At 37.0% G+C, this 18356-nt stretch overlaps 1 protein-coding gene across 6 annotated transcripts in view; it reads right to left on the bottom strand.

Annotated features, from left to right (window-relative positions):
- Positions 1 to 18350, bottom strand: part of HECTD2 (HECT domain E3 ubiquitin protein ligase 2) — a 55494-nt gene extending 37144 nt beyond the window's left edge. For 5 of the 6 annotated variants that reach the window (XR_005953481.1, XR_005953482.1, XR_005953483.1 and 2 more), the window contains exons 1-11: positions 17949 to 18350; positions 13638 to 13767; positions 10056 to 10194; positions 8513 to 8615; positions 7563 to 7652; positions 6944 to 7008; positions 5866 to 5911; positions 4656 to 4765; positions 3082 to 3230; positions 1572 to 1695; positions 722 to 818 (exon numbers count right to left, since the gene is read on the bottom strand). Coding sequence is in view for 3 of the 6 variants with exons in the window: in XM_041415944.1 (XP_041271878.1) it covers positions 722 to 818; positions 1572 to 1695; positions 3082 to 3230; positions 4656 to 4765; positions 5866 to 5911; positions 6944 to 7008; positions 7563 to 7652; positions 8513 to 8615; positions 10056 to 10194; positions 13638 to 13767; positions 17949 to 18176 (1281 nt within the window). In the remaining 3 variants the exon portion in view is untranslated. The remainder of the gene's footprint in view (positions 1 to 721; positions 819 to 1571; positions 1696 to 3081; positions 3231 to 4655; positions 4766 to 5865; positions 5912 to 6943; positions 7009 to 7562; positions 7653 to 8512; positions 8616 to 10055; positions 10195 to 13637; positions 13768 to 17948) is intronic. The other variant, XM_041415946.1, reaches the window with a different exon arrangement.
- Positions 18351 to 18356: the final 6 nt, after the last annotated feature.

The following is an 18356-nucleotide window of genomic DNA, read 5'->3' as shown; positions in this document are numbered from 1 at the left end:
GACATTTTCCTGCCACTGGAATCGCTTCAGTCTTTTCCAGGAGATGGAGAAAAATTTCTTTCCTACGGTAGATACCTTCTACACTACGTTTGAACTAACATCTTGGGAGGTTTAACAGGAAGGTGACACTTCCCAAATTGCTAAAAATATACCCATAAGATTCTGGAAACTGGCTTATGCTTTAATTAGTTATTCACAAGGTGTCACAGGTATCACCTGTAGAAGACTACTACTGAGGGAGGCAGACAATGTCTTTTCCAAACACAAGAGGCTGCTCAGAAGCAATACCTCTTCCATGACCTGAAAGGATACAGCTGAACCTTGGTCCTCCATGACAACACACCTCCACAGAATAAAATACAAAACAGTTCAAAATTCTCATGGAATTTCTTTTCCTTAATCATTGTGTTAATTTAACATGCTAGCATGTTATGCTGGTTTCTCAAAAGAGGAAAAAAAGTAAGTCAATACTATAAGTTACTCTCTAAAACACTGCCTTCTATAAGGATCCTGAAACTAAGTACACAAAAAGAAAAAAATACCCAGAGAACCCAGCATGGAATGGGTTCTAGACTATTCATAGTAAAATGGTTTAAGTTCTTTTTCAGGGTAGTCAGAAATACTAGAAAGTGTAATGATGGGTCATGTGTAGTTTCAGCCTAACAAATACTCATAAAGTACCAACACATGAGACATAAACATTTATCATTGAGGGACTTACCCGTGCAATACTTATCATTTGTTGTTCTGAGTCTCTTTGAATAATAACTTTTTTTGCTGCTATAGAAATAATAAATGGGTATTGACAGAAAGAAAACCTAACAAGAGAAAAGAATATTAAATATTTTCTTTCTACCATCTAGCACACTGTTTTCATTTTAAGAATATAGGAGTGAATTATCATTCAGTAAGTAATTCCTCCACTGACAATAATTTGCAAATAGCTGCTGGTTTTTTCACTTTGTATATAGTGATACTTGACTCACTAGAACAAACTGTTATTTGCAAATACTGCTAGAAACTGAAATTAGTAATACTTATCTTTTCTTATTTGGGTTTTTTTGTGGTTTGTTTTGTTTAGTTGCTTTTTTTCCTTCTCAAGTAGAATATCAGGTATCAGACAGAAGAGTACCCTGAAATACCTGATTCAGTGGAGCAAATTACGGTCTCCAAGTTTCCCCCAACTGCTGCTGAAGGCAAGGAAAACGCCTATGAATGTACTGGAGGCTAAAATGTATCTCTAGTAAGACACAGTGAGACATCTATGCCAATAATTAATAAATGTACTTGATTATCATAATCCATATTTCACATGTTTTCTCTAGTTTGCAAGGACAGAACGAGATTTATTTCAGACAATCTCACATCCTTCCTGTAGCAAGTAAGTAGTAGCTATAATATGTTTTTACAATAAAATAATACAGTATTTAATGTGGATCTATACAGACATAAATGCTGTGCATACCATATATAGACACTATATATCCACTATGTTTAATATAGATATACCAAGCATAGATACAATGCTTTGAAGAACCACTCAACAAGAAACAACCAGTAATTCCTCTCACCTGTGAGAATTCCCATAGCATTGCCAGTTGTGATATTCTTCCATAAGATCAATATGATCAAGTGTAGAATTATAGAAATCCGTATATGAAATAATAGGAGGGCTAATCAGACTATTTGCAGCATCTTCAAAGAAAACACAAAAGCCTTTTAACATAATGCCTAGGTTCAGTACATCTCATTTATTGGCATCATGAGCACCAGTGATCTCAAAAACTTTAAGCCAAGTCTAAAATAATACAAAAAATTAACAACTTAGTTACAGAACTTAGCTCAGTCTTAGCTACAGAACTATAGCTACAACATGACACTATAAAACATCACATTAATTGCTGCAGAAAACAGTAAATCCCTAGTTCAGCCCATTTATGATAAGGGAACCTCAGTTAGACTCTGGTTTCCTTACTGACATACACGGAATTAAGGTTTTATGGATGAAGTGTGCTATGTTCTGCTGAAATTTATGAAAAAGCAATTTGATAAATGAAAGTGCTTAAGAAATCCATACAATTTCAAGCAGCTGTGGCTAGAAAATCTACATTTTTTCCAGTATACCATCTAGACCTGCACAAAAATTAAGTACTTGACCAAAGGAAGAAAGCCCATTCACATTTAAGCTATCTCATTATATAATGGCATTCATAACATGTCAAACAGCTAGTTAAGTTTTCTCCATTTACACTTCAGCATAATTTAATTTTGGTCAGTCAGACACAAATTAGTGTCTTTTGATTGACTAAATAACTCTTTTTCCAGAATTAAGGAACAAGCAACTCTTTCATAGATGACTATAAACACATCTTGGGTTTAGATACAGGTGTACTAATGTGCCTAACTCTGCGCAGGCAGGACTGTGCAGAATACTTTTAAGTAGAAGTTTTAAGTTGACTGTGAAAACATCTTAATACCAATTTTAATTTTCATTTGGTGATTTTGTCTTCTCCTAAAACAGTGAAAGGAAATGCTCTAGTAACCACTTGGCAGCAGGTTTACATTTACAGCAGTCAAATTTGCTGTGCTCTATGTTGAACTGAGCAGGCATTTACTTTTTTAAGCTGCAGTTTTGGACATAAGAGGCACATGTATTGCCTAACTTCCTTCAGATGCTAAATAGTTCTGTGGGGGCAGGTGAGTTACAGAAGACATTCTGGAAGCTACAAGTTTAAGACAGTTTCTTTTATAAATCTAAAGGAAACCTTAACCATTGGTTACTTCTGTGGATTTCTGTTGGATCAATCTTCAGTTGTTGTCACAGGAAAATTCTGCATAGCAATTATCCTCTACTGGAAAGCAAGTAGGAATACTTACCAACAGAAAACGCTTGCTTATTACATGTGAGCATTTAATTGTAGTTTGCACTGTGTCACCATCATTATCAGTTTTCCCCAGAAGAGGAGCAGTAAAAACTATCCTCTCCCAATATGTGTGTGTATATAAAACAAACCCTATAAACACACAAAATATACATATAAAAACATATACAAGCCCACACAGTTCAAGAAAAATACCTACTAAATAAAGCCAGGACTTTTGTTGCTGATGGAATCCACCAGGTACATTTCACCATTGGTGGAAACTCCTCAGGTTTTGCAGGAAACAGCCGTAAAGAAATAAATTGCAGTAATCTCTCCACCACCTGCTTGAACCTCTTCTGTGAAATCCTAAAACAAACATGCTGCATTTACTCTCATGTGATCACTGTCCACACTAGAGTTTGTTATCACATTTCAATACTTTTAAGAAAACTCCTTCATTAAAATTTTTAAATTCAATTTTAATTGTTTAAATTATTTTTTTTAAAAATGCTTTTGTCCTGTACATAAAAACAAAATTCCAAACGTAAAGTTTGAAGAAGCATGCTTTTAAATATTGACAAATGGTAATTCTCTTCAGTGCACCCCTAACTATGCTCTTTAAATCTGTTGAAAAATAAAAAAAAAGAGCAATAGAATAATTATCTGTTCTTGAGTCTTAGTGAACAAAACAAAAATCCTTATCAATTTCACTCCTCACTCTGAATACTGAGGAATTCTGATTTATTTTGAGATATATGGTCCTTTTAAATAAAAAGTGGTATATGCTTCATATGCTTGTGTCATGTGCACACTTTAAATTACGTGCTGCACCACTTCCACAATAGCACAACAATACAAATATATGCATGGAGGTGTTAAAATAGACTTTTCTAAACAAGAGCTCTCTTATTTTAATGGTTTCCATTTCTAATACATGCTTTAAGACTGAAAACATTGATATGTCTGTTGCATCCTTAACCAAAAGTGTAAACCTCATTTATAAATGCAGTTCCAATGAAGTAATATTTTACCACAATTTTAAGCAAATCTGGACATAGGGAGGGGGAGAGAAATTGAATTACCATCCTTGCAGAGAAGAAAATCCTTAATTAAGATTTCCTAGGAAAATTGGAAATTGCAAATGTGGCCAAACTTTGTTTTTACCTCAAACAGAACTTTTTGCTCAGTCAGTACATGGAAGGCAATCTGCGTACAAACTTAGGAGCTACTCTTTGGGCAGTTACCCCCATATGACTTTTTTAGTGAGGTGCTATTGGAGTTCTTTCAAATAATTACAAATCTAATGCCCTAACCACATGCTCTCACCACCTGTATTGCACTAGGAAGCCAGGCCTCTAGCTCCATTTTGGTTTCTGTACATTACAGCAACATTACAATATCCTTGCAATTTACATGAGATTAAACTTTATTTAAACAAAGATCACAAAGATGTTTGTTTTAATAATACCATGTAAACATATAACTAAACATTTACACACAAGTTATTTTGCATATGTTATCAAAAAATAACTGAGAAGTAATTTTGCGAATAAGGCTTTTTTGCAGAAGTATAATAATTTTTATACATTATGTACATTTTGCATCTATAAATCAGTATCACTTAGTGGACTATGTCCACATGTATTTGAAAGCAACAAAACCAATCTCTTTAGTCAATTAAATTAACTTTCATATAATTTATAAAACAGTCAACATCAATGAAATACAGTAACAATTGTAATCCTAGAAATGGAATTTGTAATGTGGGATTTTGTTGGTTTTTTTTTTTACTTTTTAGACCAGTGCACTAGGAAATGATGGTCAGCTTCTGTTAAGGCTGCTATCTGTCTTAGCAAGTGAGCATAGATGACATAAGTAGAAGTGTTACTAAATTGAGGATTCTGAAAAAGATTAAAAAAAGTGTTAGGTTAATAAACTGCATAAAGGGAAAAAAGTCATTAGGATTTTTTCTTACGTTTGTTGTTGCCAGCACAATTACACAAGAAAGTAGTTCACCAAACAGCTATGACAGTGGTAAAGCTATGTGAACTCACAACTTCTAGCCAAATAAAAAATACATAACTTCTCTGTTGTAAAAGTATGACTTTTTCCCCCAAAAGAAAGCCCACAAGTAGCTCAAAGGAAGTACTCAAAATTCTGGATTATTCTTTACATTTTAACACAAACTACACTCCTCTAAGTGATGTGGTTTTCATATCAGTAATACAAATTTTTGTAGCTCCTGTCTATCCCATATCAATCCAAAGTAATTTTCCCTCTATTCCATGTGTTCACATATTCCCTCATTTTAGCAGGAGACATTCTTTTTAATTCACAGTTAGTATATACCACCCCAGAGAAGACAACTATTGTCTCAATAAATTAAACTGCCATTTGATATTCTCAAATAATTGATATTCTCTCAGAAACTGCTCTTTGTGTGCAGAGGTGTTAGGTACACTAGCAAAACATAAAAGGGAAATCTGTTGCAAATGCAAGCCAGCTATAGCAGCAAAGGCAAGAGGTGACCACAGACAGAAATCAGACATTGTAACCAGTCAGATAGACTGGAGAAAGTCAGCCAGACAGACTGGATAAAATGCAATAATGGAGAAAGTCACAGCAATATCAGAAAGTGCATATACTGAAACTTTTAGAGTTACAGCATCCTAATACAGCAAATCTGGGAATATGGACAACATAAGAACAAATAAATAGGTAAAATATTTATCCTTTCAGCCCAGAAAATAAAAGCATACAATTACTTGTCTGTTAGTGCATACTTTTAGTCTATGCAACCTTTCCCCATCAACTGTCTCCTATTAAGCTCCCATTCCCACCATGCATTACACTTTTTCAATTTTTCAACACATTCTTACAACAGGAAATTGGATGCGAAGTATCTCAGCTATACAAACTGTCTTGTTTGCACAGTATACTGGTTTATAGATTGTAAGTTAGGTAGACACATACTTATATAAAAATACTGTATTTTTCTTACCTGTAAAAGTATACAATAAGCTCTAAGATCATCCTTTGTTCGTGGCCTATGAACAAATGAAATTATAAACAGAACCATATGGACCCAGAATTTACAGACATTAAGAGTCACGAAATCATGGATGATTTTATTTTGCTTTGCTGATATGTATAGAATACCATACTAAAGAATCTTCACTGCTCTCAAAAACTGAAAAGGTCATTTACAGATTCTGACAATTCTCTAAAGGTAGCAGACCATTTATTATCTGTCTTTTTAAAACATGACAGAAGGCAAAAAAGAGGTCAGAATTGAAGAGTCAGAGGTATTCCAAAGAGGGAATTCTGCATTATTGTCTATTCAAGTGACACCATAAAGGAGTTTATTTGCTCCTCTTTCATACTTCCTGCAAGAATTCTCCACACACTTCTACCACTGCAACCTTTGTACCTCTTCATGTTTATCAAGGCTTTTACATAACCACAAATACATGCAGCAACAGCACAAAAAGCAGTGTAAGTTGGAGAAAGGGATAGCCAAGATCAGGTCCCATGAGTTACAACAAGCCACTGTCTCTTGCCATACCTTTTTATAAATTACACTATGCATTCTCACTTCTATTACTTCATGCCAAGATGATATCATCACCAAAAACCTTCCTGCTTTTGGGCTATCCCCTTCTGCATCTTGTACTGCTCCTTCTGTGGTGCTGCCTCACACAAACAGTATTGCAAAGCTAACTGTGCATCAGGGAATTGTCCTAGTTGCTTTTGGGGGGTGGACCATGAGAATAAGTTTTAACCTAGTTGAATTCTTAAATTCATCTCACAATTAAGAAGTCCAAAGAAATGCCCTGGCAACAAGCAGCTGAGATTTGGTGACAGAATGCATGGATGGGTATGGATCAGTCTCTCAGAGGTTCAAGGCCAGCTTACAGAGTTCAAGATGTATTTCAGCAGATTTGCTAAAAAGAATTAAGTACTTATGTATCAAATAAATTGCATCACATTTTTCTTTCTTTGCCTAAAACAATAAAAGTAAAACATATAGCAGATTTAAGTGCTGGCACAGCATTGATGCAAACATTTATTATAATTACCCTGTCCATTCTTGCAGTAGACCATTAATTATTCCTTTTAGGACTGACTTCTGAACATCTTGAGGCTATGAAGAAAGGAGAGGAAAAATAATATCTGAAGTAATTACACATATTCAATACAAGGTATTGTGCAAACAAGTAAGTTTGCTTTGCTTGCATTTCAAGACAGCTAAGATAGCTTTTGTGCTATGATGCTGAGCTCCTAAACATATTTCTCACAGACGTACTAGGTGAGTGTGGGGTTGTACCAACGGTGCCTTTCAACACTTATACCCTGTAAGTATAATTTCTAAACTACTCCTGTCCTTTGTATACTAGGCACAGGACCTACATTTTAGTATTCCCATCCTCACATTTTCTTTATTTCTCACCATGCAGTCCCATCACAGCCATGCACAATCTCCAAGATATGCAGTCTTTAAAACTACCACAATATAAACTATGCTTTACTAGAAGGAAAAATTTCCTCCTCTTTTACTAGAGCAGCTGTCAGGATTCTATGACAATTCTCATGGGATCATTTGAAGTATGTTTTGAGAGATTCTTCAGAAATCATGCCTATCTGGGAAAAACTTTTGGTATAAATGGCATAAAACATTAATTCTTTTACTCTACTTACAGTATTTAATAAGGCATCATAGACAACATTCACAAATTTTGCATCGATTCCAGAGTCCTCAATGGTATTAAATGGAGAATTGGTATCTTTCTGTAAGCCAGATAATACATGAAGCATTTTGAATATTTTACAGCTATCTTTGAAAATGTAAGTTCAACAGCAAGCTTAGGAAAACATGTTCAGATATAAGTATTTCCTTTATCAAAATGTAAGAATATAAGTTTCCTTAATCACTATGCTAAAGACAGAGCAAAACAATAGTAATCCTGCACATATTCATGCTGTCATTCTATTTTCAAAATGTAAGAGGGTTTCAAGTAATGAATTACACTGAACTTTCATCTTTGTTGTTGATCCATTATCAGACAAAGACAAGAAAATTTTAAGCATTCAATATTTATTAATTAACTAAAGGTCACAGGTTATTTTGTCCAGGCTCAGGTCCTACCATCCATATTAACTATCATAAGCACATTTTGCTCTATAATAGGCAGGAAATAATAATTTAGCAGGAATTCAGAAACACAAACATAACAGTTCCCTAGGAAAACCAAGTATGCTATCATAATACATGAACAGCTATAACAGAGCCCATACCACACCTTTTCTTAGGGATAGGGAATTTCTGCTTCCAGATTTGCCTGGGCCTCTTCATTAGCATGGATGTTTTAAAACCATAATTTGTGTAGAAAGTACCTACACAGTCACAGTGTCACAAACAAACTACCTACTGGGATTTTAAAGCTCCACAAACTTGAAATAAAATTGCTTAACTAGAATCAATAAATGAATGCAACAACAGATTTTCTATAAAAGGCAGGTAAAATCATGACAAACAGATCTTAGTGGCCTTGAATACCTGGCTGAAAGCCTTTAACATATATTTTTGGAAACATTTTGAAAATACAAAGCACTGTAATTACTAAATAGTATTAGGAATTATTTTCTACCTTAAATGCAGCATTTATCTCCAAGAAAGAATCAAAAGTTGTAGAATAAAAATTATGTACAGCTTTCCAATCTCCCGATGCCTTCGATTTTTCCATGTCATCCCTAGAGAAAATATATTCAAATATTGGTAATGGTTTGATCTTGCCAGCCACTTAGACTTTAAAATGCACTGTAACTTTAAGCTTTTCTCACTAACCACACTTAGAAGACAGATGAGTATAATATCTGTATCTTTCTAACCTCTTCCTTGTCATTTAAAGATCATGGTATTATAAGAGAACAAAAGCATAGTTTGTGTTTGATACACCTGAGCAACGTCTTTTATTCAAAATGTTAATTCACAATGTCACAGTTCAGTGTGTTAGGACAAATAATTAGCAGAACAGAATTAAGCTGCAGCTACACTGACATGGTAAAGTTTCTCAGAGTAAGTATGACAGCTCCTAAACTACTCAAATTCACTAGAAGGTCTTCAAAATTTTCTTTTAAAATTTTTCATAAAACTTAATCTTAGGCACAGTCAGTCTTAGGTGGTTTATCTTAGACACGGTGGTCACTTGGTGACAGTCAATGTAGCTTCACTAAGGGCAAATTGTGCCTGACAAATTTGGTGGTCTTTTACAGTAGGGTTACAGTGCTGCTGGATGATGGCAGGATGATATCATCAACCTGGACTTGTGCAAGGCCTTCCTCTGGAAGCTGCTTCCTCACTTTGCTGCAGGCTGTGCAAGAAATCCTCAGCACAGGGAAATCCAAACCCAGCTCAGCACAGGGAGCAGCTGCCTGTGCCTGCTCAGATCCAACTGAGGACCTAGCCCTGCCTGGAGGATGGCAACCATGGGAGAGGGGGAATGGAGAGCTGGTGGGGGCTCACAGCTGGGGATTCAAATGGACAGGACAAGGGCTAATGGCTTTAACCTGCAGGAGGGTTGATTTAGATCACATATAAGGAAGAAGTTTTTTTACAAACACTGCCACAGGTTGTCTAGAGGCAATAGTCAATAGATACAAAAAATCTGAATATGGAAAAAAATTCAGTTCTTTGGATCACCTGAATACCAGGAAAGGATCACCTCTTTGGAAATTTTCCTTTATATCTCCTTTCCTTTCCCACCAAATACACACTGAATAATCAAAAAGCATTCCTTTTCCTCCCTGGAAGTGCAAAATTTCAACCATGGAAGAGAGAAATAATTGCCAGTATAATCAAAACACCTAAGACTACATGGGACTTGCCAGCCTACAATAAGCCATACATATTTTTTCCAAAACGAAATGTTCACTGCATTTCTAATTCTGAAGTACATGTTTTGCCATTTTCTGTGTGGTACAACATTTCAACCTAGAAAAAATATTTTGACAGTCTTCACAGTAACACAGTTATCAATCCCACCATCATAACCTGACTAACTCTTTGCCAGTCTTACTGAAACTGTTTCCTCACTTGAGAATAACAAAATCAAAGGTATGAATTAGGTCAAAATGAAAAGAATTCCAAAGAGAGGAAGAAAGCACATTTCTAGGAACACGAGTATAACTTACTGAAAATCCTTCACAGTTTTGGTTCGAATTGGAAGGGAAGGTTCAGGAGGAATTGGTGCTTTCGGTTCCTGGGGTAACATATCCATTGACATGCGCTGCTTTTGCCGTACATCGAGGCAAAGAGGTGGCAGGTCCTTCCCTTAAAAGAAAGGTAAGGAAGAGTAAATACAATGCACCTAACACAAATAAATTGGTACTAGGAAAAAAAGGAAACTCCAAGTGTTTGATTCTAATTCTTTAAAAAAGTATTTCTCTTACTATGTGCACATGCAGACATGATGGAAAACATGGAAACTAATAGAAAATTAGTTGGCTAACTAATAGAAATAGCAGTGTTGACCTTTATTGTATTTCCAATATAGACTGTAAATTTTTAATATACAAACTGCAACACTGGTGCTGCTTACAGCTAAGAAAAATCTCACACATGACCATACCAAAGTCCAACTATCATATAAGGACAAGACTTCAGTCTATTTTTCTACACTGTGATATAGAATTTTAACTAGAGATGACTGTGAAACATTTACAGCTTCCATAAAGAATCTCTCAAAAAAACTAAATGGGAAATACAAATTTTTTTGTCTTAAAGAGAATCAGTGGTGAAACAGAAGCATCTTTGAACACTTCTTTTTAATACATTTGGCTACCCATTCTAGTACAATTGGCAGTGCTTTGCCAAGGTCTTTCTATTCTACTCCTTCCTTTTTATTTGATCTGAGAATATTTGATCAGATTAGCATAGCAAGACTTGGCAACAGCTACAATGAGAGGAGAGATGAGGCCGCCTCTGTGTCTGACACAGTTCCAAAACACACCCACCACAGGGCAAAGTTGAGCCCAGCAGTGACACTGGTAGCACCCCTGTGACAATATATTTAGGAAAGCATAAAAACTGGACAGCACCTGAGAAAGAGATTAAAAAAAAAAAACAAAAAAAACCCCAAAAAAACAAAAAGGAAGAAACTATCCTACAGACACCCACATGAGTGGAAAAGAAAGGGAAGGAGGAGGTGAGCCAGGGTCTGGAGCAGAGATTTCCCTTGCAGCCAGTGGAGAGCCCATGCCTGATCAGGCCGCTGGTAGTATTGGAGAGAAGTTGAAAACAAGGGAATGTGTGGTAAGCAGGGAAGGGGAAGGTGTCTTAAGTTTTATTTCTGTTTAACTGGTAAGTCTGTTCTGCCTGTGACAATAATTGGAAAGTGTACTCCACTGGAAAGTCTTCATCTCAATCCATGAGCTTTTTCATCTTATTTTCTCCCCATGTCCTGTTGAGGAGGGGAAGCCACAGAGCAGCTTGGTGGGTGTCTGGCAGTCAGCCAAGGTAAGCCCACCCAAAACATGAAAAAATATTTCCACTACATTTCCAACACTCATTTTGACAGTGTCTTCACAAACATCCTCAAACACTCTTACAGTCTGACTTATGCTGCTCATTTTTTAAAGCATTTACATGAATTGTGACATATGTTTGGGATAAAAGACACTATATAAAATAAAAGTGTTCTCAAAAGTCATACATATTTAATGAAAATCTTCTATGAATTGTATAAGACCCCTCTAAGCCTTTCTGAAGATTTGGGTTTTTTAATTAACTAAACCTCAAAGTAGTATCACCACACTGCTGCCTACTCCATTTATCACAGCAGGGAAACAAATGCTAAAAAAGTCCCATGAATCCAAAAGCAGATTTCTTTTCTCTCATGCTCATGACAGAGTCATTGTCTGTGTGACTTAACTCAGCCACGATTCATGAGATAACAGATCAGAGCTGCCCTCAATCCCCTGAGGATGGCATCAATTACTGACATGGAACCTTGTCCATTCCCACAGATGGAATTGTAACTATTTTAAGATAAGAGTAGTAATTGAAAAACACAAAGCAGACATACAGATAATAAATTAATCCAAGCCAAGGTGCCAAACAGCCCAACCATGCAGATGTTCTGCTATTGAACACCATTCTCTGAAAGCAGGATGGACTGATTTTAAAGAATCTAAGAATTTGTCTTATTTTTATACTCTGAGAATAACAAGCTTTTGGATTGAAATCTCATTCTCTCTTCTCAATTTTAAATGGATTAATCATTGAGTTATAACCAGCTGAACACACTGAAATGAGGAAAATACTCTTTCTATATCTGTAGAAGAGACATCTGCTGGCAGACACTGCTTCTCAATTCAGTAAATTGAGGCTGCAGGTGCTAGGCTAGTAACTTGCACCCTGTCAGCAATGCAATTTTCTCTGAAATATATGCAGTTTAATTTACATATACTAAAATTGATTTTTAATAGTATCTTTAACACATATGGTCAACTTCAGTATGTTTTGTCATCATTCAAGTTTATTTGTACATAGATTTATTTGCTCTTCTGCCAGCAAATGATACTAATTAAGATCCATCACTTGAGTTTCATTGAGCAGAAATGGAAAACTTTATTTACGTATTGAGTTTATAAACAGCAATAACACAATATTACAAGACAAGAAGAAACAGTAATTTCTGGCTTCTTGCCCAGTTACATCAAGTAAAAAGATTCAGCAGTGTGTGACTGCTTAAGGAATGATCAAAAAATTTGATGAAGAAAATCTCCCTGATAGAAAGCAGAAAATTTTGCAGTATAGCTAATAGGACTAATAAAAGATTATTTTAATAAGAATATAATGCTGCAAGTTATAAACCACTTTTTTCTGCACAACTTTGAAACTGACAATACTTGTCAACAGTTTTGTTTCTAAGTCACACTACTGAGATCTCTCAGTGCAGTCTCTTTCTTGCCTCAAATTCACTGAGTGCTATAAAGACTTAGTGAGCCACAGCACAATAAGCCTGAGGGGGACTTGTTTACAGACAAGATCAATACAAACCTGACAAATGTTTGTACAGTCTTTTATGAAAAGTCCCAAATGACTGAATTCCTAGCCCAAAAGCCTAATAAAAATTCCAGGTCTATCCACAACATCATCTCATTTAGGCTTCCTTATTCTAGCCTACCATACTTAATACAGAGCTACACTTCCTATCTTTTCATCAAGTATTGTTACCTCACCATAGCACAACAACCTTCCTTCTCACTTATAAAGCTATTCAGAACTTACTAACTGTTTCCTGTGCATTTTACTTTTTGCCATCACTGGCCTTCATCTTCACTGAAAAACACCATCTCTCAGCAACTGCCTCCCTTATGAAAGTCTTATGCTTGCCTCTTTCCGACCATCCCTCAGATGGCAATAAAATAATTACCTCCAAAGTTCTGACAATTTCTAGAGACACTGCCTGATTGCAGCTAGACAAAGAATATCTCCAAATAGACTGCCGAAACAGTACCTTTCTTTACAATTTCAGACAGTTATTCCATCCTCCAGATCTATTTGTTTTTTCTTATCCAACTTGTCTCTGTGACACAGGCTCTGCTGAGGATGGGCTATCATATATCTCACTGGCTGTAATGTACAACACAGCATAATTTAATGAAATCTAGATTTCTAGATTTTCTGGCACTACCACAATACAAATACTGGCAGAAAATGGAGCACCTTCTAAACTTGGTAACTAAGTAACAGGTCTTTTTTTCTCTTACCATTTTTGATGTTGGGTATAACAAGTTGCGTAGGCGAATTTCTGTTTCCGATGTCTTCTTTCTTTTGGTTGATAGTTGTGATGAAATTGCTGAAAGTGGAAAACTGATTTTTTGCTCCTTCCTCCAACCCCTGTAATTAAGATGACAGTATGGTCTAAAGGGCTAATACATTACTGCTGGAGTAATCTTCCTAGTGAGGTTATTACAAAGAATTCTTAAATTCCTTTTAAATCAGACTGGTAATAACTGAGTAAAACATAAATAATGATTTGAAAGTTTGTTTCAAATTGACTCAGGAGGGGTACCATAAAATTCCTTTCAATTACATTGAAAAGCTCAAGTATTAATTTGCAGGATATGAAGATATCCTTGGATTTCTGTGAGGAAAACACAATACAATTAGGATGCTGTCAATAATATTCTAACTTTGTGCATCTTGATGTGTACTTTTATACTTCTCACTACATCCAGCTCAGTTTAAACAGAAGAAAGTGTTCCATATTCCATTTTCCAAATAGCCCTAATATATTCAAGTAGTTTAGACAAATTTACCAAGACTTGGAATGTGGGGCCAAAAATTCTAACCTCTAAAAAAAGATCAATACTGACCACTAACGATTCAAAATGGTCAGCATCTGCTGCCACTGAAGAAAGGCTGACCAACAAAATTTGGCTAACAAAGTGGTAGAAGACTCCCTGCTTGAGCACCTGTGCATGCTGTCACCAAGGAGCCTGCACAAGTCTCTGCTAGGAAGCGTTGAGCACTAATGTGTTTTGACAGCAAACAGAAGTGAAATCACACATCAGACTTTCAAAGGATTGTGCCAATTAGTCTGCTGGCTAATCAGCACTGGGTCCTATTAACTATAGTTATTTACTACAGAATTTGCAAAGCATAGGTGGGGTTAAGAGGCTTGCCCAAGATGACAGAAATCTCATGATGAATATTTTAATTTTCATCTCAATTCCAAGTCATCAATTGATATCACAAGGTAGATCAACTCAAAAAAACATACACACACTTCCTGCACATCATGATTCTCAACCTCACAGTAACCTAAAGACTCATTTTCCTGATATCTGGCATCTGTGCTCTCAGTTAGAAAAATGTTTCCACACAAAACAAAACTTTAATTATGCAAATGAGAATACACGTTTTCATGTAATATCCTATCAAAATTTTTGAACCAGTACATTTCCCTTTTCCCTTAACAGAAATACACTTAGACTAAGGCAGGCAGTCAGAGTTCTAAGAAATGCATTTCACTTCCACCACAACATCCTGAAAAAACACCAGAAGGGTAATAATACAGCCCATAAACCTACCACACCACAGTGTACACAAGCTGGTACACTGCCAGAAATTTTAAATAACTGTGGCACATACAGCTATTTTTCCATGGCTCATAACTCACTAAATTGTAAATTTGAGCAATCATCAGGACTTCTAGCTTTAAAAATATCAAATTTCAATTTATAAAACTTGTATTTTTACCCAATTTCAATTTTTAGTTCCAATTCCTTATATGCAACAAACATTCCAAAATAAAATGTAACTACCAGTGCCATTTTCAGATTAACATTTCTTTTCAGTATATAACTTTTGAAATATCATTAAGATGACTCCTAAAAAATCATCTGGTACATGACTGGAGTAAAACAGACCCTGGACAAACATTAGTGACTGAAAAAGAACTTTTAAACAACTCCAGATCTGAGGTTAATCTGCTCTGTCACAAAATGTGTGCTCCAAGCAGAAAAGCTCTGTAGCACAGACTAGTCTAATTATGATTAATAAGGAATAGATAGCAGAGATAATAAAAAAAGGAGTTTTTGTTAAATAAATTATTGTGACAGCCTTTTTGACTGATTTAGCTTTCTAGGTTTTACTCCAGCCATGTCACTGAAATACTACAGGTGAACAGTTTGTTAAGAACTTTCTCCTTACTGCCACCTCCTTCAGCAGTGATCATAAAGAACAAAATCTGCATCCCCTCTTTAACTCCAGCATCCTGTTTCAAGTACAGTTCCAACAATGTTAGACAAACATATGGACAAAGGCTTTATTGGGAGGTCCTGGAGGGAAACTTCATGCTTATTAATGAGAAACTGACAACCCCTGAGGGAGTAATCTAGGGCAAGGGCACAGCACCATGTCATACTTAAAAATTTTGTAGGAGGTCACTGAGCTTTTAGAGGTTAAGACTCTACAAGCAGACTGCCACCAGAAAACTGAACATCCACCATTCCCCTCCCACCCACCCAAAAGGAATGAATATGCTTAAAGGGAGTAAGAGGACCAAAGTAATCTTTAGTCCTGTTTTAAGATCATACTAACAACCCACAACTCTGCTGGCTTCTTAGTGGAAGTTTTCCAAAGCACTAAGCCCCCCATAAGACTGGAGAGTTACTAGCATTATACTTTATAAAACTGTATTTTTCATTATTGAAGTTAAATAAAATGGTGAAAACAAGTCAAAATGTTTCAGAGCACATACAGACTGCTTTCCCAGAAGAGACAAAAGATCATCTAGAAAAGCTTCTGGAAAGTCCTATGTTAGCCCTAACATTGCTTTCTCAAGACCCTTATGTATATAGCAAGCAAAGACTAGTGAGGACAAAAAGATTTAAAGGTTTTCTTCCCTGTGCAAGAAGACATGGAGGACACTCAGATTTCCCAAAGGCATCTGACAGTGCAACAGGCTGCACTAGAAGCAGGATTTTCCCTTCCATTCATAGCTTGAAAGGTGTAACTTTGGACTGTTTTTCTTTTACAGAAGTCTCTAAATGTTCCCATTTATTAGGGAGCAAATTACTTAGCTTTCCACAAATTTCCTTCCAGAATGTGAATGCTGACATCCAAACTACCACCTCTTTGGTGATAGTCTATGACATCTCTCCACAAAACTCTCTCTACGCCCCCTGTAATATGCTGCTGAGCCCCATGAAAGGCTCTTGGTAAATTCAAACCCTGCCCTGCACCTGACACACAAGCACACCCAGCCAGGTCTGAGCTCCTCGGCAGCAGGTCCACTTAGACAGCTTCTGCCTGTGGGCGACACTTCAGAGGTACAGGATGCATGGCCAGCTACAAAGAAGTTCTCCTGATTCTTTAAGGTAGCTGGAATTCTACATGCCCATCCAGAGGCACACACTTTTCTTTAGCTGAGCTAAGCCTGACACATTTTAGGCCAGCACTTGTATCTTTATCCTAAGGGACTGGCTTTTACCATTCAAAGTCTAAGGTGGAGATATTCAAAGGTAGAGAAAACTCCTGGGCACTCGTCCAGTACAGACTTCTCCCACCAAATTGGTATTTGAATCACAAGAATACACATATTCTTGCACATTCTGACAGATTTACAAAGCTGAAAGTCTTTCAGAAGATTGGAACGTTTAGGCAAAACACAAAATTGGCAGAATTGCACCAAGGAGTTTGCATACAGTTACTTAGTTTAACATCACAATTATTTCCCGACAGTCATAAATATTACATGTGTAATATTTTAAATTCAAATTATTAATTTAAATAAATGATAATTTAAATGATAATTTCTAATAAATCCAATGCCTATCAGAACTGCTGAACTAAAATCTCCTAAGTGTATTGCTACAAGATTAGTAACATTTTTGTTCCGTTTTTGGACTGAAGCAACTTACCACAAGTTCTAATGTTAAGCTATGCAAGATATCCAACTCATGTCAGGAAAATTTTACGTTCTGTAATATTGTATGGTCAGCAGAAAGAAAAGCACAACTCTGGTATAATTAAAAACCTGAAAAAAGGTTTCTGAAAGGAAGTTATTCTGGCAAATATCCTTCCCCCATTTTTTTCTCTGCAGTAATTCATTCATCATTTCATCAAAATGTTCTGTGATCTTTGCTTCAACACAAAAAAAGGGGAAAGATTTTTAAAGAAAAAGTAAAAAATACAGAAGTATTTCCCGGATACCTCTCTCGCCATTAAGTGTATTAGAGCTGAAACCCTCCACCCCCGAGAACCCTTAATGAACATTCACAATGCTGCAAACCCTCAGTCATGACTAACCCGACAGAGCAGACCGTTGTAAAATGTTAACTATAAGTGGATGGAGAATTTATAGCTTCATTATGTCATTGCTTAGAGATGCACTTGTTATTTTTAAGAAACTTGAATGAAAGCCTCTCAACGGAAAAGAACATGAAAGAAAATGAAGACGATGATTCTTCCCTTCCCTTTCTCCTCCCAAATAAAGCGGCAAACACAGCAAACGAACACGGAGTGGCACAGGCGGGCCCGCGGGCGGCTGCCCGGGCGCCGACGGGACTTACCCCGGCAGCCGCGGTGGAAGCCGACGGAATGGGCGGCAATTTCTCTCCCTCCTTTTCCTTTTCTTTTTCCTTTTCCTTCTCCCCTTCTCCCTCTTCTTCCTCCTCCTCGCCACCCTCCTCGGCTGACGGGGCCGCGGCGCTGCCCTGGCTCAGCTCCGCTCCCGGCGGATGCCCCTCGCCGGGGCCGGGGGGCAGCTCGGCGGCAGCCGGCGGGCTCTGCAGAGACATGGTCCCGCTCCCGGCAGCCTCCCAGTGCCGTCGGCAGCCGCGACCCCGCGCCCTCCTCTTCTCCTCCCTCCGAGGAGCCCCCGCGGGCACCCTCAGCTCCGCCGCTCCGCTCGGCCGCCGCGGCACTGCAGCAGCCGTGCTGCTCCCGGGCGCCCAGACACCCCCGCACGGCGGGGCGGA

This window comes from Onychostruthus taczanowskii, unplaced genomic scaffold (genome assembly GCF_017590055.1).
Source record: "Onychostruthus taczanowskii isolate IOZ18803 unplaced genomic scaffold, ASM1759005v1 scaffold5, whole genome shotgun sequence".
Lineage (NCBI taxonomy): Eukaryota > Metazoa > Chordata > Aves > Passeriformes > Passeridae > Onychostruthus > Onychostruthus taczanowskii.
Note: the sequence above shows the minus strand (reverse complement) of the source record. Positions and strands in the feature narration are given on the sequence as shown.